This window comes from Neovison vison, chromosome 13 (assembly GCF_020171115.1).
Source record: "Neovison vison isolate M4711 chromosome 13, ASM_NN_V1, whole genome shotgun sequence".
NCBI classification, from domain to species: Eukaryota; Metazoa; Chordata; class Mammalia; order Carnivora; family Mustelidae; genus Neogale; species Neogale vison.
The window spans coordinates 125,943,969-125,966,481 of record NC_058103.1 but is presented as its reverse complement, the minus strand read 5'-3'; the positions used below and the strand labels follow the sequence as shown (position 1 = coordinate 125,966,481).

Genomic DNA, 22,513 nt, shown 5'->3' with positions numbered 1-22,513 from the left:
TCTAATAAGCAGTGCACCAGCTGTCCATAGGCCACACTTTCAGAAACACTAACTATGCATCTTTATAATTTTGGTGGTTATTACCACCAAAGTATGCAATATATAGTAGGTGTTTGATCATTATTTATTCACTTCGTGAAATAGTTTTCTGCATGGATTGACTGATCTTTAGATTAATCATAAGAGGACCTCGGCCTTCTTGAAAAAGCAGTACTTCTTTCACCAGATAATCACTTTTCTATCTTAACCATTTCTTCATCGGTAAAGTGGTACATAATATAGCTATTACATATTATCAATGTATCTTTTCCTGTCTATTGATCAGTCTTTTATTTATCATAAAAGATAATATATATTATTGGCTCCAAGATGAATTTGGTTATTCTATAAGATAAAATTGGATGTTCTTTCCTTCCTTGCTCATCCATTTTCCTATAGCCTGATCACAGCAAGTATTTACTCAATAAATCATTAATCAGTTAATTTCTCATCTTAGGGATTGCTATGGGTTGAATTGTGTTCCTCCAAAATCCATATTGAAGTCCTAAGCCTCAGTCTGTGACCTTATTGGGAAATAGAGTTATTTCATATCTAATTCATAAAGGGAAGTTGAGGTCATATGGGAGCAGGGTGGACCCTAATCCAGTATAACTCATGTCCTTATAAAAAGGGGAAATTTGGAGACAGAGACACATAAGAATGCCCTCTGAACTTGAGGACAGAGTTCGACAAGTCAAAGAGTGCCAAACATTGCCAGCAAACCACCAGAAGCTGAGGGAAAGACTAGGAACATATTCTCCCTCAGGGCCCCCAGATGCAACCAACTTTGCTGACCTCTTGATGTTGGATTCCAGCCTTTGAAATTTTGAGACAATACATTCCATTGTTTAGGGCACTCATTTTATGGTATTTTGGGAAAGCAACCCTAGGAAAATCAATGCAGTGATATATGGCCATATAGTTCGTTCATATCCCATAAATGAAATATTATACATATTATTACTACACATAGAATTTCTAACTTCACTTTTTCACTCAGTGTATGGATGTCTTTCTGTCCTTCACATTTGGTTCTACTTCATTTTTTAAAAACTGGCTGTTTAATGCACATCGTGTGGATTTACCTTTTCTCTGTTAAAATGTTGCTTACGTTTCGTATGTTAATATTCTAGACCTTAATAGTAAAGAGGGATTAAATTATGCAGCTGATCTTGTCTTTTATGGCTTCTGGTTTTTGTTCTTTAGAAAGATCTTTCCACTCCAACATTGTAAAGATAGTTTATATTTCTATAATACTTTTTTTTTAAAAAATAATTAATCCACCTAGAATTTATTTTATTTTATATATTTTTTGACAGAATAGTAATAGTCTTTACTAGCTTTACCAACACTTGTGAAAAGGGTGCCTGACTGGCTCAGAAGGTAGGGCATGGGCTCTTGATCTCCATGTATGAAGTTTGAGCCCCACATTGGGTATAGAGACTACTTTAAAATAATAAGAAATGCCAAAGGCTTGGAAGCTGGAAATTCGGAAAGCCTCCCCTGCAAGCCTGGGTGGCTCAGTGGGTTAAGCATCTGCCTTCGCTCAGTTCACGGTCCTGGGCTCCCTGCTCAGCAAGGAGTCTGCTCTTCCTCTCCCTCTGCCCCTCCCCACTGCTCAAGCTTTCTTTCTTTCTTCCTCTCTCTCTCTCTCTCAAATAAATAAGTAAAATCTTTTAAAAAAAGAAAGAAAGGAAGGAAGGAAGGAAGGAAGGAAGGAAAGGCCACCCTAATGAGGCCCCAAATAAACTAAATCCTGAAAGATGAATCATCTTGCCAAGGCAGCTGTCAGGGATGCCAGTCCACCCAGCACAGATCAGTCTACCTAGAATTTATTTTAGTTTATGGTGTGAGGTTAGGATTTGACTTCTTTCCCTAAATAGTCATTTTTTTAATATGCTATATTGAAAATTTCTTTCTCTCCTCTATTGATTTAAAACTCCACATTTACCACAGATCAAACTTGCGTAAATACAGACATTTGACTTCTGTCCCAGTTATACATTCCTTCATAAAAACCATCAGGAATAATAGCTTTAATTGACATACAGTAGGATATAGCCTTCTTTTTTTTTTGTAAGTGGAAATTAAGTTTCTTTTTCTTTTCTTTCTCACCTTTTAAATTAATCATTTAATATTCAAACATTCTACATTATATATATTAGTTATAAAGCATAATAATACACTTGAAAATAGTTATCTATTACTAAAAAACAAATTACTCAAACAACAGTCACTCAAAACAACAACAGTTATCTATTATCACTCAGTGTCTGTGGTTTGGGAATACAGGAGCAGCTTAATTGGGAGACGGTCTTCACAACCCCAAGATGCATTAAGATGTTTGTCAAGTTTTAAAACATCTATATGCGTGATTAGAGCTGGAGGATTCACTTCCAGGTTGGCTGGCAGGTGGCAGGAGATCCCAGCTCCTTGTCACATGGGTCTCACATAGGGCTGTTTGGGTGCCCTCCACCATGGTAGCTGACTTTCCCTGGGACAAGCGATCCAAGAACGGAGGCAGAAACTGCAATATCTTATGACCAAGGCTTGGAGGTCACACACTGTCATTTCCTCAGTATCCCATTGTTTATATGTACTATCTCTGTTCAGTATAGGAAGGGACTACACAAGGACTTTGGTACCAGGAGATGGGGATCATTGGGGGCCACAACACCCATGAACTTACCACCAAGACCAAGAAATTGTACACTTCCGATAACTTGCAACTATCCATGTGTCCTTTCCTTGCCACAGTCCTCCCCCTTTGGTATTTATAATTCCACCCTGTTATTTTTTCTATTTTTTAAAATGTCTGCATTTTCTTCTTCTTTTTTTTTTAAAGATTATTTATTTATTTGACAGACAGAAATCACAAGAAGGCAGAGAAGCAGGCAGAGAGAGAGGAGAAAGCAGGCTCCCCGCTGAGCAGAGAGCCAGATGTGGGCCTCGATCCCACCATGCCGGGATCATGGCCTGAGCCGAAGGCAGAGGCTTTAACCCACTGAGCCACCCAGGAGCCTCTAAATGTCTGCATTTTCAAAAAAAAAAAATCTTTATTTTGAAATAACTGTAGATTCATGTGCAGTTGTGAGAAGTAACACAGGGATATTCAGTATACTCTTCACCAAGTTTTCTTCAATGTTAGCGCTATAATGTTAGCACTATAATGTTAGCGCTATAATGTTAGTGTTACAGAGCTATAACACAGCTTTACAACCAGAAAATTAATATTAATATGATTTATTGACTTGATTCGAAAGTCACAATGCACTCATGTTTTACCTGCAGTCATGTGTGTGTATTTATGTGTGAGTTTAGTTCTTTTTTAAAAAAATATTTTGTTTTGGGGTGCCTGGGTGGCTCAGTGGGTGAAGCCGCTGCCTTTGGCTCAGGTCATGATCTCAGGGTCCTGGGATCTAGTCCCGCATCAGGCTCTTTCCCTCTTTTCCTCTCTGCTCAGCAGGGAGCCTGCTTCCCTCTCTCTCTGCCTGCCTCTCCGTCTACTTGTGATCTCTCTCTGTCAAATAAATAAATAAAATCTTTAAAAAATATATATATATATTTTGTTTTTAAGTATTCTCCACCCTTAGTGTGGGACTTGAACTCACTATCCTGAGATCAAGAGTTGTGTGCTCCACCGACTGAGCCAGCCAGGTGCCCTACTGTGTCTGAATTTCATTCTATACAATTTTGTTGCATGTGTAGGTTTATATGATCACGACTATAGTCAAGATACTGAATGTTTCCATTACAAGGAACCCTAACAATACTCCTGTATCTCCCTCCCAAACCACATTTGTTCTCCATCTCTAATACTTTGACACATCAAAATTGGAATGGAATCATACAGTATGTAACCTTTTGGCTTTTTTCCTGAGCATTATTCTCTTGAGATCCATCCAAACTGTTGTGTCTATTAATAGCTCATTTCTTTCATTGCTGAGTAGTTAATTCCTTGATAGGAATGTACCACAATCTGTTATCCACTCATCTGTTCTAGACATTGATTTCTTCCCAGTTTCTAGCTATTATGAATAACACTGCTGCTATAAACATTTGTGTACAAGTTTTGTGTGAATGCAAGTTTTAATTTACCCAGGATAAACATCTAATAGTGTAATCACTGAATTGCATGGTAAGGACATGTTTGGTTTTGTAAAAAACTGCTTTATCACAAACAAAAGTAGCTGAACAATATTTTGCTGAATATTGCTAGCATTTATGCTCTGTTAAAAACAGTATTGTCATGTATGGAGTCTTCTGGGATTTGCTGTTTCACCCAGCAGTAGGTTTCCACGATTCCTTGACATTGCTGCATGTAACTGTAGTTTGTTTTCACAAATTTTTCGTTGTGATTTACTATACACAAAGTTGGAAGAAGTTGCCCCCTTTATGAACAAGCACATCATTTACACGTATTCTTGTGCAAGATTCCTTTGGCATATTTTTAGGGATGTATTTGACTTCTTAATTTTTGTTGTCGGTGTAGTGGGTTATTAATTTCCCATATCCAAAATGGTTTTTTAACTTACTTGTCTTTATTTATTCTTCAGTTACTTATATTCAAGTTGTCAAGTTGAAAAAAGAAATCCAGTTGGAATTCGTTTAGAAAATACACAAAATCCACAGGTTAGTTTAAAAACCAAGCACACTCAAAGGAATGGCATATTTCTGTGTTTTTTTTTTTTTTTCAGGGATACCTTCCTTTACCACCTTCAGCAAAATGTTAAGTTGTGATCACATATTCCTCATCTGTGATATTGGGATAAAAATTTTCCTACCTCATGGAATGGCCGAGGATGAAGATAGTCAGTGTAAAACAAGCAAGCACGTGCCTGGCAGGCATTATATTCTCTACAAAGGTTAAATATTATTGCTTCTGTTGTTGGTTTTTGTAACGATTATTTGCATATACCTTGAACTGACACTTCTTGCTTTTCTTTAGGTATTTTATTAACTCTAAAAATGAGATCCTTCTGTTATTGATCAGTTACATTTTCTAATTGGTACTTGCTTATACATGAGAAACTTAAGATTGTACATCCTTTATCTTATAGTTAGCTATATTACTAACCACTTTCCTAGATAAAAGCCATGATGTTATGGGGCACCTGAGTGGCTCAGTTGGATAAGTGTCCGACTCTTGGTTTTGGCTCAGGTCATGACCTCATGGTCATGGAATTGAGTCCAGTGTTAAGTTTTATGGACAGAGTCTGCTTGGGATTCTTTTCTTCTTCCTCTCCCTTTCCTCCTGACCTCCTTGCTTCCTCTCCCCCGACCACTTGTACATGCTCAGGCATACTCCCTCTTTCTCAAATAAATACATAGAATCTTTAAAAAAAAAAACCCTAAAGTGTTGCAAATACTGATATATTGTCCTTTTTTTCTTTTCTGGTATTTATACCTATAAATATTACAATATGGTGATAAGCTATAAATAAACTATATGTGGCTCCTTTGCAATTCCACTTTCCAATTTTTAATAAGAGGTTTTGCTAGCCTTTTGGAACAAATTGGGAAGGTCTCAGTATCTTCCTAAACTATATTATAAATGAAATAAATTAACTGTTTTGAAGTTTCAACAGAATTTACCTGCCAAATGGTCTCTATAGGGTGCTTTTGAAGAATGGATTTCTGGGGACGCCTGGGTGGCTCAGTTGGTTACGCAGCTGCCTTCGGCTCAGGTCATGATCCCAGGGTCCTGGGATCGAGTCCTGCATGCGGCTCCTTGTTCACCAGGGAGCCTGCTTCTCCCTCTGCCTCTGCCTGCCTCTCTGTCTGCCTGTGCTCGCTCACTCTCTCTCCCTCTGTCTCTGACAAACAAATAAATAAAATCTTAAAAAAAAAAAAAAAGAATGGATTTCTAAAGACCCTCTCAAGACCTCCTGGGGTTTAATGTATTAATCTATTCAATTTTTTTTCTTTTGTTTTGAGTCACTTATATTAATATGTTAATTTATATTTTGCTAACAGTAGAAAGTATATTACCATGGATAGTTATCTCTAGAGGCTTGCATGTCTATAAATTCATTAAATTACAGGATAGCTGGATATCAAGTTGACTAATATTGGAACCTATATTCAAAATATGCTTCCCACAATGGTGCTGATGTCTTTCCATCACTTAATGAAAGTAAATATTTATTTGTTGAGTACTTGCAAGAGGCAGCCCTGTGTGACTCTGGGGGCACATGGCCTCTGTGAGTAGCTATACACTGAGCCCTGTCCAGTGGAGCTGAGGTCTCCTAGTGTGGGAGAATGTACAGCTCACAAACAATCACATGGCACATCAGACATGGGAAATCAGACAGAGCTAGTTGGGGACAGGATGGGCTGCATGAGAAGAGGGGCCTTGAGGAGTCTTGTCCCAAATGCTGGACTTTGCTCTCTAGTGTCCTCCTCCTCCTGGGTCTTGGCCTCATTACCTTTGCTCTCTGTTAGCTCTCTGATGCTCCCAAATAGATTTTCTGTTAATGTTCTGCCCATCTTTTCTAGAAGTCCTCTGAAGCCTTGGTACTATTTACCTTATCTGCCAGTAGCATGGGCATACAGGAAGGGCATTATCTGGATCCATGCCCCAGATTGGTAGCCTCTTCTCTATTTTCATTTCTTTGTCTCTACGCCCTGCATGCTGAAAGAATTCCTCAATCTGATCATCCAGACCACTAGTTTTGCCCCTCCATTATGTTTTTTAAATTAAATACACACAGTGTAAAATTTATCATCTGAATCATTTTTGGGGTATATGGTTCAGCAATAGCAAGTATATTCATGCTGTTGTGGACTGTGTTTTTTAAAAAAGTACGTAATCTGTACTGTCTTTACTCCCAAGAAGTCTTTACTGTTCCTCATTTGCTTCTTTTCCATGGTAATTTTATGGATGAGCTGTCTTCTAGCATTTTTTTAAGGATAATAATAATTGGGTTTAATATTATTTTCTATGTTCTGTTAGGTCTGTATTCTGAAAGGAGAAATTCACGTCTGTAGAGCTTGCTTTCTTTCATGCTAGTAGTTCTTCTCAAATATAGCAATGAGAGCAACTTGTCAAAATAGCCAGCATGGGACCTGGAACGGCACACTTACACCAGATGCAGCGGATTTTTGACCTTTTTATCTCCCCAGATGTCCCACAATGGCTATTGCTCCCAGGCCTGCCTTACTCATATTTTGGACTTTCTAAGATCTGTTTGGAAACCCCATCCCCACTTTTTTTTTTAAACAGCATTGTCTACTTGATTACATAATGTATTGTCTTTTATTTATTACGCTTCCTCACCGATTCACTTTTATCTCCTTTTTATCTCTCAGATAGCCCTCATTATTATCTTCTGAAGAATCTTCTTTTGTATTCCAAGGTACTTTTCGATGTTTCCCAGCACAACTATACATTTCTCCTTTCAAGTATATCATCTGTCCTTTTAATAGGAATTTCCTTTGAAGAAAAGGAGATCATTGTGCTTAGGCAGGTATCCTAAAATAGAAATTTTTACTTAAGTCTCTGGAATTTGGCATTTCTGGGATTTGAAACATTATCATAGATTTAGCTTGTTGGATCATAAGAATTAATATAACCCAATTTTTCACAGAGCTCTGTACTCTGATAATTTAATTTAAATGAATGTTAAGTCCTTGTTAATTAATGGGCAACATATCTGTGCCAAACTTTACACATTACAAATTTGGGAATCTTTTAGAACTTTTTCTCTTAAATTAGGGACACTCGCAAGAGTAAATATTAAACAAATGCTATCAAGGTTAAAATTTTGTAGACTGTGATTTTTACTTATTCCACAAGCATTTATTGTGCAAGTATCACCCCACCAAAGTAGTACTTGAAAGCTGGAAGCAATCTTCTTGACTGTTTCATCCAACGTCCTACATTTTCCAGTGAGAGTGTCTCATCCAGTCTCTTCTATTTATATTCCATCTGTAGGTACAATCTTCTCATCACACAGCTCTAAATCACAGGCATCTTCTGACATGACCCAGATCTGTACTTCTAGTGCTGGCTTTTCCTGTCACTGTGAGACTTCACTATCCGGCTGCCTACTTCACATCCGTTAGATGTCAAACAGGCACCTCAAGCTTAACGTGCCGTATGTTAGCTTTGTATTTTCTTCCCCCGACCTGTTCTTCTTTGTGGGGGTAGGAAATATTTTCCTTCTTCCATCCTAGGTTCTTGGCTGGCCTAATAATTAAATTCATTGGAGAAAAAAGAAATTTAATTTTGTACTTACAAGGACCCCATAAAAATATGAGACTTAAAAAAGTGACCAAAGCAGGAAGGTTTTGTACCTTTTAGATGAAGAAATGGTAAGAAATTGGTGTCATGACAAGGATTATTTATATAGTCTTCTTGGTCTTAAATTTCCTATCTCTGGAGATAAAGTTGCCTTCTACCCTCCTGGTACAGTGAGGATGCCTTTCACATAGGAGATTTGTTTCCTGCTTTCAGAGGGACAAAGGAGGGTCAGTGTGTTTCCCTCTTGCACTCACTGTCTCTCGTCACTTTAGTTATTTTTAAAGATTTTATTTATTTATTTGACAGAGAGACAGTACATGAGAGAGCAAAAGTAGGGGTATGGGTAGAGGGAGAGGGAGAAGGAGACTCCCCTGCTGAGCAGGGAGCCCAATGTGGGGCTTGATCCCAGGACCCTCGGATCATGACCTGAGCCGAAGGCAGACGCTTAACTGACTAAGTCACCCAGAGTCTCAAGTCACTTTAATTCAAAATAATCAACATGCTAAAGTGGCATATTTGGGGTCTGGAATATTCTACAATCCTTCATCCTCAAGTCATTAACCAAACTGTTGAGTGTTACTCTTGATTCACTTCTTTTCCTCATCTAAATATCCAACATGTTGGCTTATCATGTTGACTCTACCTGGAGTCAACTCTGTCTATCCACTTCTTGGAGCCCAAGCCACCTCCTCCTCCATTGCCTTGCCTGCTCCCACTGGCTCCAAGTCCATCTTCTAACTTTTATTTTTTTATTTTTATTTTTTTTAAAGATTTTATTTATTTATTTGACAGAGATCACAAGTAGGCAGAGAGGCAGGCAGAGAGAGAGAGGAGGAAGCAGGCTCCCTGCTGAGCAGAGAGCCCGATGCGGGACTTGATCCCAGGACCCTGAGATCATGACCTGAGCCGAAGGAAGCGGCTTAACCCACTGAGCCACTCAGGTGCCCTCTTCTAACTTTTAAAAGGGAAAATGAGAACCTCTCACCTCATGCTTCTGCTGGAAGTAGTCCACAGCTTCCTGTAGCACTTGGAGCAAATCCGGAGGCCTCTCCCATCCAAAGGCATGCAGGGCCCTGCATGCTGGCCCCTCTGCCTCCCTCCTACTTCTGGCCACATTTTCCTCTACCCCGACTCACTCTTTGATCCCCAACTGACATCTCTGGCTGGGCCTCCCAGATGACCTTCGTTGTGTGTACCCCAGCCAGATCTTTGCTTCTGTGGCATCATGACCATGCCAGGCCTGACCCTCCCATTGTCTTCTGACCTTAGCGACTCAAGTTATCCATTGCTAGAGCATTTCTCAACTCGTTCCTTCTTTCAATACCCCACACCCAGTTCAACAGCATATCATGCATGCTTTAATATGGCCATATCTCACCCTGCACCATGACCACTCCCACAGGAACTATCAAATCTTTCCCTCCAGGATTATTGCAGTGGCTTCTTACTGTCTCCTTCCTACTGACCCAGCTCCTCTGCATTCTGTTCACACAGTAACTGATGATGTTTGAAAACCCGAGTTCAGTCACATGATTCCTGTGCTCAAAGCCCTCCAAGGCTTCCTTTCTCACTCAGCTAAAAGCCAAAATCCTTACTGTGATTCTTTAGGCCCTACATGAACCTACTCTGGGCTACATCTCAGCTTGCCCACTCAGCTCAAGATACCTGGACCATCTCTCTGGAACTGGAACCCCATGTTCTCCTTCACTTGCTTGTTCTTCCTGAAGACATTTCTGCAGTTTGTATCCCTTGCCTTTGGTGAGGGTTGCCCTGGAAGGTCCTCTCTAAAAGCTCTTGCTGGTTACCTGTGCCCCTCCATTTCCTATGTCCTTCTAGTTGGAATACTCTTCAGAGAACACAGCATTTTTGAGATCAGGGATTTAGAGGTGTTCCAGGGGTGTCTTGCTTAGTCATTGCTAATGTCAAGGGGTACTGATTCCAATGTGGGTCTGTAGGGTATCCCCCCCAACACTACTAATCAATTTTTTGACACCAACTGGGTGATTCAATCCCGTCCTGACACTACTTGGAGACAGCATCAGATCTCACAGGTTAAGGGCTCAGTCCTGCAAGATTGCACCTCAACACACACACACACACACACACACACACACACACACGCACTTCAGATGCTAGTCACAAGTTAAGGTTATCACCTGTGCTTCTTACCAGCAGGCTATGGATTAGATATTCCAATAATACTCTCCTTGGGTTTAATTAATTTGTTAGAGAAGCTCACAGAACTCAGAGAAACATTTTACTTACCAGATTACCAGTTTATTATAAAACAGTATAACTCAGGAATGGTCAGATGGAAGAGATACATAGGGTAAATATGGGGAAAGGGCATGGACCTTCCATACCCTGTCTGTGAGCACCACTTATCTTTGAATCTCCAGTGTTCACAACGTGGAAACTCTCCAAACCCCCCCTTTTGGGTTTTTTTGGAGGCTTCATTAAATAGATGCATTAAAACATTGGCCATTGGCAAGTGATTCGACCTCCAGCTCCTCTCCCCTCCCTGGAGGTCAGTGGAGTGGGGCTGAAAGTTCCAACTCTCTAATTACATGTTTGGTTTCCCTGGCAACCAGCCCCCATGTAAAGTGCTTTCTAAAAGTCACCTCATGAACTCAGGTGTGGCTGAAAATGGTTTGTTATGAATATCAGGACAACTTTAGCACTCAACACTTAGGAAATTCCAAGGGTTTACGAGCTCTGTGCCAGAAATGGGGATGGAGAACAAATATATATTTATTATTATAAATCACAATATCACAGTCTCTTCCTACTAGAATGTTAGATCCATTAGAATTATCTGTTGTCATCAACAATTCTTCTGAGTCAGCCCCCAGTGCCTAGAACAGTGCCCGGCATACAGTGGTTGAAGAATAAGTATTTACTGAAGGAGGACAATTACAGTGATTTGCCCAGGGTCCAGCAGCAGGTCCAGATGACCAACCCAGAGCTCATCTAAGCCTGGTCCAGGCAGTCAAGTCTAAGAGTTTACTTGGCAGAAGACATCCAAGCTCAAAACCCCAGCAGAGCAATCTAAGGCAGGTTTACATACCACTGCATATACATCAGAATAGAAGTAATTTCTCCGGGGTTCAAAGGATCACACAGTGTGGGAAACCTGGGAGGCCGGGCAAGTGAGGCCTCAGTGGAAATACTGAATTTGGATTGGTGAGGAGCAGGTGGGGAAAGATTCCAGACTTAAGGAGCAGTGTGACTCATGGAATCTTGGAACCTTAGAGTGGAATGTAGATGGGGATGAATAAGGCCTGTTCTGAGAAGGGTAAGGAGACCTCTTGCCCTGGGGCTGGGCCAGGAGTAGGGAGGGGTGGAGTTAAATCAGTAAGTTGGTGCCAGTTCCCCTGAGGGCCTCAAGGGACCTCTGCCTGAGGAGTCAGCATTTGACCCTGTAAGCAACAGGGGACTCCGGTAAGCTCGAGGGTAAACAAAGTGAAAGGGTCCAGTAGGTCAGGGAACCATTTTGGCAACATGTGGACTGTTGAAGCAAGGAGACTGGGAGGCAGAGAGACCCACCCAGAAGCTCTGGGGCCACACTGGGGATACCTATAGGGATGGAGGCATATATGGAAACGGAGGGAGAGAGTAGGCCCTTGGGCCTCAATGGGTTAGATGATGGAGGAAAAAAAGGATCCTTGAGGTCCTAGTCATTGGAAACCAGGGAAGTTGTATTACTTCCTTTGCTGTTAATACTCAATTTGGGATGCCACTGGTTCATCATGAGATCTGATTTCTTTCCCTGAAAATGCAGGTACTTTAGCCAAATCTTTCTCTGACCCAGGCCCCTCTACACATTAATATTCTATCCTTAGGAATGCTATGGGGGAGAGTCTTGATATATGACATACAATATTTTCCTAGTATCTGTCACTTTACCCTCCTTATGCTGGATTCCAGCAAATTTGTGGTCTGTGGCTTCCTGTAAAGACATGAGACCCTGGCCTGGCTGGATGGCATATGAGTGAGCCCCAAAATATAGGAGATGAGAGAGTGTCATGGGGGAAGATTTGATTTGAGCAAAGCTAGGGAGGTGACTAGTAGTAGAAGGGACAACCCAGTGCCAGCAATGGCTGTTATGGTGGTCTTTTGGGAGAATGTCAGAGTATTCCAGTGCAAGAGAAGAAAGGAGGGGCTGGCCTCTAGGAAGCCAGCAGCTCCCAGAATCAAGACAGGCAGTACCCCTAAGGGTTCTTCTCACCCAAGTTCTCAGTCAGATTCTCCTTGCCAAGAAATCTCTGCTGCTTATCCCTGTACTTCCAAAGCAGAAGGCCGAACTGTCACAGCTATGGTCTATCTGGAGGAGAGTGCTGCCACTGAAGTGGGGACTCCCCAATACCTTCTGCCATACCCAGCATAGTCTCCCACCCCCATCGTTCCCATTCGCCCCTTTCTGATTCCCCACAAATACTGAGGGGAGCCCTTTGCCCCCAAAACTCTTCTGCAATTCTGGTCCTCTCCTCCCCTCCCAACAACCACTTTCAATTTCCTGTCATAGCTTTTCCGAGGCCACTTCAGAACTGCAGCACACAGGGATATTTTGGTTCTGAGGGTTTACCAGAGAGGAAAAGAAAAATACCTCAAATCAAAAGCCTGCCTTTGCCATTGAGAAATATTCTTTTTTTTTTTTTTTTAAGTCTATTTAGGGAAGTAAGAAGTAAGAAAATGCAGCGATGGTCAGGGAAAGGGAAAAGTCTAGTTACCCAAGAAGTAAATCTGAAAGTAGGTGGAAGTTGAGCAGGCGTAGGGAAGGGTGTAGAGCCAACAGAATCCCAACTTCTTGGGCTCTCCCCAAAAGCAGATATCTTAGGTAAATGAGATTTTAAAATCGTAGCATTGGTATGGCACGGGTCATTTGGATTTTGATTCTAGCTGATTCCAAGAGGAGGCTCCTAATCCGGGCTCCCAGACCGTTTCCCTGTCCAGGGCCTGGGAATCAGAGCTGGCCCAGGAAGAGCCTGACGGTTGCCAGGGGACTGCGCTGCCTTTGCTCTCACACTCTGCAGCTTCCTCTCTCCTACCGGTGTCAGGGCGCGTTTGCACTGTTCTGGGACTGACTGATGCTTCTGGAAACGAAACTAAACTGCTCTAAAGTTTTCAGCTCCGGTCTTTCTGTTTCCCGCTATCCGCGGTATCCCAGCCTGGGCGCGGCGCGGGGCGGGGCCAGGAGCTGCCTCGGCGGAAGCGGCCAGGCAAGCGCGAGTACAAGGGGGTTCTGTGCCGCGCGCGCCCCGCCCCGCCCCCCCTGCGCCCTGCCCCGAAAGCGGACCAGCCGGCTGGGCGGGGCGGGCGCTGACCGCCGTCTCCTTGCGTCCCTCAGGCGGGGAGCCCGCGCCACCGCGCCCGGGCCGCCGGCGATGATCACCTAGGAGGCTGGCGCGGGCAGGCGCGAGCGGCGGAGGAGCCGGGCGCGGCGACACGCGGCCATGGAACGGGATCCGGCGGCGGCCGAGGAGCCGGGGTCCCCGGGTCGTCGTCGTCGGCGGCGGCGGCGCGGGGACGGCAGGACGCGCGTGGTGCGCTCCAACCTGCTGCCGCCCCCGGGCGTCGAGGATCCAGCGGCTGGCGCGACCAAGGGCGCGCGGCGACGGCGGCGCGGGGGCGCCCAGCACCTGGCGGACAACCGGCTCAAGACCACCAAGTACACTCTACTGTCTTTCCTGCCCAAGAACCTGTTCGAGCAGTTCCACCGCCTGGCCAACGTGTACTTTGTCTTCATCGCGCTGCTCAACTTCGTGCCGGCGGTGAACGCCTTCCAGCCCGGCCTGGCGCTGGCTCCCGTGCTTTTCATCCTGGCCGTCACGGCCTTCAAGGACCTGTGGGAGGACTACAGCCGCCACCGCTCGGACCACGAGATCAACCACCTGGGCTGCCTCGTCTTCAGCAGGTGAGCCCCGGCGCTCCGTGCTGTGGAGCGCGGGGTCAGCTCAGGGCCGCGGCGCTTCGGGGAACTTGGTGTGGGGCGCGGCGTGAATGGCAGCGGGCGGGGTGGCCCAGGAGCGGCTCGACAAGGGGCGAAGGGCCCTGCCTCCTTTGCGCCCGGGGACGCAGAAAGCAGGAAACCTAAATGCTGGGCGCGGGGGAGTACCCTGACCCTGATTGGCACTCAGATGCCTCGTCCAAACCGGAATGATCCCAGGGCTGGAATCTGGCAGCCTCTGAGCGTCCTCATCCTCACCACTCCCACCTTTTAAGAGTAAAAAGGAGGGAAATCCAGGCCCTGCGCTCTGGTTTGAAGTCCTAGCTTCAGTTTTTGGTCAGGCTCTCTAGGACAGGTAGTTTAACACGTTTAACAATCAATACAGATATGTAAAGCTCAAGCTTAGATAACCTCTCCTCTTGGGACAACAGTGAAACTGCCACCAAGTTTTGGTGTGACCAGCACAGACATATAAAAAAGCAGGAGTAATAATAACAGTGTCCACCCATTAATGTGAGCTGTGATCAGGTCACCCAACTGGGTACCATCCCATAGTTGACTGTTTAATGTTAGTTTTCTAACTTAACCCCAGTTTCCAAATGGAAAGACTGAAGCTTTGAGGGGTTTTTGAGTCCTGCGCATAGTTGGTACTAGGGTATGTCATTACATAGTACTAGGGTATGTCATTACACTTTCTCTCTCCCTTGCACCTTCCCAGAGTTTTGGACTCTCAGGCTGGGGGTGACTGCTGTCTCTTCTCCCTTTAGACTCCCCATCCCAAAATAGCAGCTAGGCTGCATCATCTTGGAGCTGCATCAGTAGCTGAACCCACCTCAAGGTGGAACCCTTCAGGAAGGCTAATGGGCTTGGCTTCCACATACAAAGCTCGGCCCATCTTTCTCTCCTATTCCCTTTGTTTGACTCCTGATGTAAATGACTGATGTAGGCCTTTGAATTAAGAACATCAGTCTTGTCTAGCTTCCATCACTTGTGAGAGACTTCTAGGAAACCCCTTGTGCTCACAGTGGCAGATTGTTTCCCTAAAAGGTGAGGGTCATGGTTATTCCTACCTCTTAGGATAACATAGGTGCAGAGTATTATTTCTGACTCTTCCCGCAACATTGGTTGTGTTTCATACTTACTTTACATATGCGTAAACTGATGTTCAGAGAGGTTAAGTAACTTGCCCATGGCCACACAGCTGTTATGTAGTGGTATTGGAATTGGACCTGGTCTTTTCGGTTCCACAGCTTTTCCAACATTCTGCTGCTTGAGCTTCTTAAATTTATATAAAACTTACTTCAGGAGCTTGTTATAAATAACAACTCTCAGGCTCCATTGCCAGTGTTTCTGACCAAGCTCATTTGGGATTGGGCCCAGGAATCTGAGTATTTAATTAGCACAGAGGTGATGCTTATATAATGGCTCATACTTTGAGTAATGCTGCCCTCTTGCTCTCAAGGGGTGCCCACTGTCCAGTCAGCAAGCATGATGTTGGTGGCCAGAGCTATGGGATTTCCTGGCTCCGCTTTGCAAGAAGCCTGAGTCCAAGAAGGGAGGACTCAGCAATTTCACAAAGGTCCTCTGTCCCTAGTGTGAGGACTCTGGGAAGCCGTACCTCTGGCTTCTGTATGACATCACTCTGGTGGGACTCTGGAAGGTTTCAGTCTTTACACATATACCACTTCTTGTTATTATTGAGCCAGTAGCTCCTGAAGCCTCCTTTGCAGAAATACTTGGGCTTCAGAAGTATAGTGTATTTTCAATTACAAAGTGTTTTTAACCCTTTAAGTCAATTGACTCTCAAAGCAACCACCACCCCCAACATGCAGATGAGAAAATAGAGGGGGACCCAGAAGCAGTTCTCTTCACTTGACCTCAAAGACTTCATGGGATTTTGAAACATTCATCTTCCCCTTGGACCATACCTGTCCATGTTCTCACCTTCTATCTTGACCTGACTGGTATTCTTAAATAATCAGTACAGCCCTAGGAGGCAGGTCCTCAGGGATAATGGTGCTTTCAGGAAAAGTTCCTAAATATCTCCTAGCTCCCAAGTTGAATTTCTTGAAAGCTTTCCTGGGGAGAGAAGGGGCCTTCTCCTTAGGAAGGTCCCAGGTGCTTATATGTAGGTGTGAGAGGGGTGGTAGCTGCTTGTGGAGAAGACTGGTCAGTCATCCTGCTCAGAAGCCAGGTCAAACTCTTCAAGTCCCAGAAAGTCTAAGATTGATGGTTTCAGGATTGAGCTGTAAGTGATGTGGTTTTCTGAGTCCTCCCCTGTCCTCTGAGAATGGTGAGTGACTTATACACCCACTGCATTCCAGGCTGTGTGTAGCTGCCTTGAAACTCCTGTCCATCAACTCAAACCAATGCCCTGATTTACTTCTCACTGTGCGAGGCCCTAGCCAGACCCTGTGATATAAAAGAGAGGAGGGTGGGGCCCACCCGCAGCTTACTGTGGGGGCTGACTGCACTGCAGGATGTGTCCAGGGACGGGCGACCTGGGCAGGGCACCTAGGTTATGCATGCAGGATGCAGCTCAGGAGAGGCCTCCCAGAGGAGAACATGAGTGAGGACAAGGGAGGATGTGGCCAGACAGGGTGGATGCTACTGTTGAGGGAACATGTGGTGGTGATAGGGCACGACAGGGTCACAGGGCAGCCTGAGACTGCAACCAGGCCATAACCTGATGTAGGCACAAGGTGTGTGCTCGAAGGCCAGATCTCAGGGCGCTGGCATGGGGACGGACCAGAGAAGCCCAGGAGAGAATGTATTTTATGTCTGCCAGTTTGTTGAGTGCCTTTAGTTACTGCAGAGACAATGGGAAGCACAGTTGTGAATAGTTGAGGTCTGTGCTGTGTTGTGTCACTGCTCTGGTTGATGTGCAGAGGGGTATAAATGCAGGCAAAGCAACTGTAAATGCAGGGTGAGAGCAGATTTTTTTTTTTTTTTTTTTTTTTTTTTTGAGGGAGGCTTACCTGCTGACACTGTCTCTGTTCTCTTGGACATCTCTGTGTTCTGACTGCAGCGAGAAGTGTGTCAGTCATTCACACCATTGTGTGAATCAGTAACCTAGTCCTTGGGTCCCTTCTTTATGAGATCTCCATTAGACTTGTTAGAAATGCAGCTTCCCAGGCCCCCACCCCTGGACTGTTGAGCCTGTGGTGGTGGAAGTGCTGGCATCTACATCATGGCTTTGTTTACATGTGGAAGTTTGAAAAGCAGTCCTTTGCTTCCATGTCCTGAGCCTGTTGCATCCTCTCACGGATTTCAGACTGTTGGTATTGAGGAAAATCCTCCTGAGCTATTCTCAGTGGGATGAGAGAGAGGGAGGTTGGTGATCCCAGGGGGTCAGGTCCAGCCCGTGGCCGCCCAGCTGGTGGGAATGGTCAGTTTGAGCAACATTGGCTCTGGACGAGTGAGTTGGGCTGAGTGTGGGAAGCCCTGTCACCTCCTTGGTGCTGGCAAAACATGGCCAGAGAAGTCCTCTCCCTAGGGGCCACAGGAGAAAAGAAAGGGGGCTTGCTGAGCAGTCTGCTGAGACAAGACCAGTTGTCACCAGGGGCTTGGGCTGAGAGGGGAGCAAATGATTGGAGGGTGCCAGGCTGGTGGAGCTGGAAGAGGAGAGTGAGAGGAGTACAGAGTCAGCCTGGAGGTGGGTGATTCTGGCCGCAGGAAAGCAGAGAGTAGTTAGCAAAGGTGGGCGGCGATGAGGAAGCTGAAGAAGGAATATTCCTAGAAAAGGGTGCTGCCCAGGAGAGGCAAAGGGAAGAAGCAGGGACCATGCGTGGAAGAAAGCACTCTCATCCTCCTCCTCAACCGTTGGGGCAGTGGTAACACTTGTTAAAGCAAGCCAACCTCGCCCCTGACCCTGCTCCCAGAGCAGGTCTTACAAAGGCACAGTTGGAAGGACGGGAGCCGCATAAGGCCCTTGCCTTGCCTGCACCCTCTTTCCTAACTTGTCAAGTGGGGTGCTTGCCCCAGGTCCACATACCTCTTCTGGTGCTCTTTTCCTGTGGCCCTCCCTCCTTCTGCCCCATACCCTGCCCTGGTCAATGTAATTTTGTTTCCCTTTTGCCTCAATTCCCTTTGTAATGACCCTAATGTAGTCCTACTGACACCTTCTAATGTCCGTCTCCGGGGTGGCGGAAACAGTAACATTTCTGCATGAAATCACCTGAGTGGACTTCTTCCAGAATCATTTGGGCTCTATACTTGGATCTGATTTCCATGCTTTTTTGGGAAAACAGGTAGTGGGGGGTACTCTAATGCTTATCTTGGAATTGCTCTAATCTTGCCTGTTGCCTTTCCTTTGATTCTCACTTCGTTTCCCCAGCTCACAGGCGTTATCTGTCCCACCGGGCTTCATGATTTGTTTTTTCAGAAGAGCCTGAAATGATACCCAGCAAAGCTCTCCTTTTGTTTTTTGTTCATTTATCTTGCCTCTCCTCTTCTTCCTTCCCTTTCCTGGAGAGCTGCACTCTTCCTTGTCAGCAGCAGAAATATCTTTTCCCTGGAAGCCTAGCAACTTTGTCTTATTTGGAGTAAAAGATTAGCAAAAGCACCAGGACGAGATCCAGGAGACAGGAGCATGCCCAGATAATGCATGTCCTCTTTATGCAGGGATATCTCTCGGGGATACTAGGCAGGGGGGCACTTGAGGAATAGTATTTGGACATTGCATTCACATGATTTTTAAGTTATTTTTCTTTTGATATCTGTCATGTGTCATGGCTGACTGGGCTCATGGTGTCAAGTTATAGAAAAAGAACCTTTCTTTTCCTAAAGACTTAGTTGCCCTCAGAAGGTAGGCATGGGGCAGTTCTTTTTTACTTGTTGATAGGAAGCAAGTGCTTTATATGTGTAATTCCATCTTAACCTAATGTCAGTCATATTTTCACATCCCCATTATGCACAAATGGGGAAACTGAGGCCATAATTCCATCTTGTCCTCCAACAGTCTCATTACTTTTTACATCCCCAACTTTCAGATGGGGGGAAACTGAGGTGGCGAGCTTGATAGCTTGCCTAAGGTCTCATTGTCAGGAGGCAACAGTACTGTGGCTTGAGCCCATAATCCCTCTGCTCTGACTCTACTTTTGTAGTTATTTTTGTACTTTGAGACCCTCCCCTCCAGGAAACGTAGACCTTATTTAAAAAAAAAAAAAAGTTGAAAATTTTATTCATCTCAAAGTACTTCCTTTGTGTTACAGATTTCTAATTTAATTCTATTCACACATGTAGAGAAGTGCATGTATAACGCATCATCGTGCAGTTTCAACAGTTAGCAGCTCATGGCCACCACTATTTTATCCTACCCCCTCCCTCTCCCTTTTATTTTGAAGCACACCCCAGGTATTTCTTCTTTCGTTATTTATCTTTAGAAAAACAATGACTCCTTTTAAGATTAAACAGCACATCTGAAGCTAATGATATATTTGGCTAACTGAATTTAGATAAAAACAAATAAAACTGCCATCATCATACTTAAATTTATACTAATGCCTTGATATTATTAAATATCCAGTCTGTTCAGATTTTCACTTGTCTTGTAAATACCATTATTTTTTTTTTTCCATCTATGTGTCTGAATCAGACCCAAATAAAGTCTCACTGTGATCAGCTGAGAAGTTGTTTAGGTCTCCTTTAATCTGCGGACATCCCTCTCCAAAGCTCCATTTCTCTTTCTCATGTTCTCCTTGAAATTTATTTTGAAGAAACGGAGTTATTTATACTGTAGGGTTTCCCATGGCCTGAATACTGCTGATCGTTTTCCTGTGGTATCTTCGTTTTTGTGGAAATTCCTGTTAGTGGTAGATTGGTCTGGATATTTTATCAGAACTTCCTCAGGTACAGATTTGACTTTTCTTTTTCTTTTTTTTTAATCAAAACCACATTCATAGATGGTGTTCTGTACTTCCATCAAGAAGAACATAGTGTTTCTTTGTCCCTCTTTTCTTGATGGATGTTAGCAGCCATGGGTGATCACTGCCTTCATCCGTTAATTTGTTAGTGGAAGCCAAATTTGGATGGTCTAATTCTTTATTACTGGGAATACTTTTATAAAAAGACCTTTCCCCTCATTTACTAAGTTCCCAGTGGTACAACTCATAGGGAAAGAGAGGTAAGTGTTTGATCTGGATCCCTAGCATCTTCTGATGAGAACCAGTTGGCTTTCTAAAATTTTAACCTCTTTATTTTGAAATAATTTGTAGAAAATTTGTAAAAATAATGCAGAATTCCTGTATATCCCTCACCTACCTTCTTCTAATTTTAACATTTTACTTAACTGTACTACAGTGGTCAAAACTAAGAAATTAACACTAACACAAAGCTATTAATTACTTCTTTTTATTTTAGAGCTAAACAGTTTTTCCTTTAATGCATTTTTTGTAGGTAGTTATTTTGCATATTGATCCTGTATCCTGCCACCTTGCTTACTCATTTATTATGGCTCATATTTGCTTTGTGGATTCCTGAGGATTTTCTCTCTACTGTTGCCCTTTGTTCCTACTTTGCTGAACATTTTCTTTTTTTTGATCAAGAAAGAGTATTAAATTTTGTTAAGTGCTTTTTCTTCATCTATTGACATGATCATGTGGCTTTTGTCCTTTAGTAAATTAGTACACTGTATTACATTGCTTTGCATATGTTAAACCGTCTTTGCCTTCCTGAAATCAATCCTGTCTGGTCATGGCATATAATCCTTTTTATAATTTGCTGGTTTCAGTTTAGTAGAATTTGTTGATGCTTTTTGCATCTGTATTTATTTGGGATATTGTGGGTGTGAGTTTTGCTCTAAAAAAAAAATATTATACTGGCGTCATAGAATGAGTTGTGGGGGGATACTTCTACTATTCTCAGTTTTGGAAGAGTTTGTGAAGAATTGGTGTTAATTCTTCACTAAATGGAAAACTTCAACATTGAGGAGAACTTTAGAATTTTCTTTGTGGGGAGTTTTAAAATCTCAGTACTTGTTATAGGTCTGTTCAGATATTCTGTTTCTTTTTGAGTTGTGGTTGTGGTTGTGGTACCTTTTTATCTTCCTAGGACATTGTTCACCTCATCTAAATGACCCTGTTGGCATACAGGTGTCCATAAAAATCCTTTGTAATTCTTTTTATTTTTTTAAGTTTTTTAGTGATATATCATCTGTTATGACTAATTTTTAAAAATGTGAGCTTTCTTATTTGCTTGCACCTTCTAGCTAAGGATTTTCCAGTTCTGTTGATCTTGTCAAAGAACCAAGTTTTTTGTATTGCTGATTTTTCTCTATTGTTTTTCTGTTCTCTGTTTCATTTATTTCTGCTCTAATCTTTATTATTTCCCTCCTTCTGTTTGGCTTACGTTTTAGTTTGATCTTCTTCTTGTAGTTAGGGTAGAAGATTAGGTTATTTTTTGGGATATTTTTTCTTTGTTAGTAAAGGTACTGACAGCTATAAGTTTCCCTATAAAAACTGCTTTAGTTGCATCTTATAATATTGGATGTATTGTATTTTCATATTTTTTGTCTCAAAATATTTTCCAGTCTCCCTGGTGATTTCTTCCTTGACCTTGGTTATTTAGTAATGTCTTATTAATTTTCATATGTTTGTGAATTTTTCAAATTTCTGTTATTGATTTCTAATTTCATTCAATTGAAATACTTGGTATGGTATCAATCCTTTAGATTTGTTGAGGCTTGTTTTATGATCTATCCTGGAAAATGTCCCTTGTGTGTTTGAGCATAATATATATTCTGTTGTATAAAGTGTTCTATAGATATCTTTTAGCTCTGTTATTTGGTTTAAAATGTTGTTTACATTTTCTATTTCCTTGTTGATCTTCTGCCTGTTGTTTTAGTCATCACTGAAAGTGCGGTGTTTGTAGTTTCCCAGTTCTTACGGAATCCTTTATTTCTCTTAGTGTTTGCTTCATATGTTTTGGGACTTTGTTAGATATGTAGTTATTTAAAATTTTTATGACTTGCTGATGAATTGATCTTTTTTTATCATTATAAAATGCATTTCTTTCTCTACCAATTCTTGTCTTAAAAATCTATTTTGTCTAAAAGTAATAATATATCTACTTCAGCTCTCTTGGTTACGGTTTCCATGGTATATCTTTTCTTATCCTTTTACTTTCAACCTATTTTTGTCTTTGAATCTAAAGTGTATGTCTTATAGATGATATATGGTTGAATTATATATTTTGAAAAATTTATTTTGCCAGTTTTTGCCTTTGGATTGTAGTATTTTATTAACATCTAATGTAATTACTGATAAGGTAGAAATTCTGTCTGC

General features: G+C 42.7%; 1 protein-coding gene across 1 annotated transcript in view; it reads left to right on the top strand.

Annotated features, from left to right (window-relative positions):
- Positions 1 to 13,737: 13,737 nt before the first annotated feature.
- ATP10A (ATPase phospholipid transporting 10A (putative)) overlaps positions 13,738 to 22,513 on the top strand; it is a 214,176-nt gene continuing 205,400 nt past the window's right edge. Inside the window, exon 1 of the mRNA XM_044229895.1 lies at positions 13,738 to 14,198. Within this exon, the coding sequence (XP_044085830.1) occupies positions 13,738 to 14,198 (461 nt within the window). The remainder of the gene's footprint in view (positions 14,199 to 22,513) is intronic.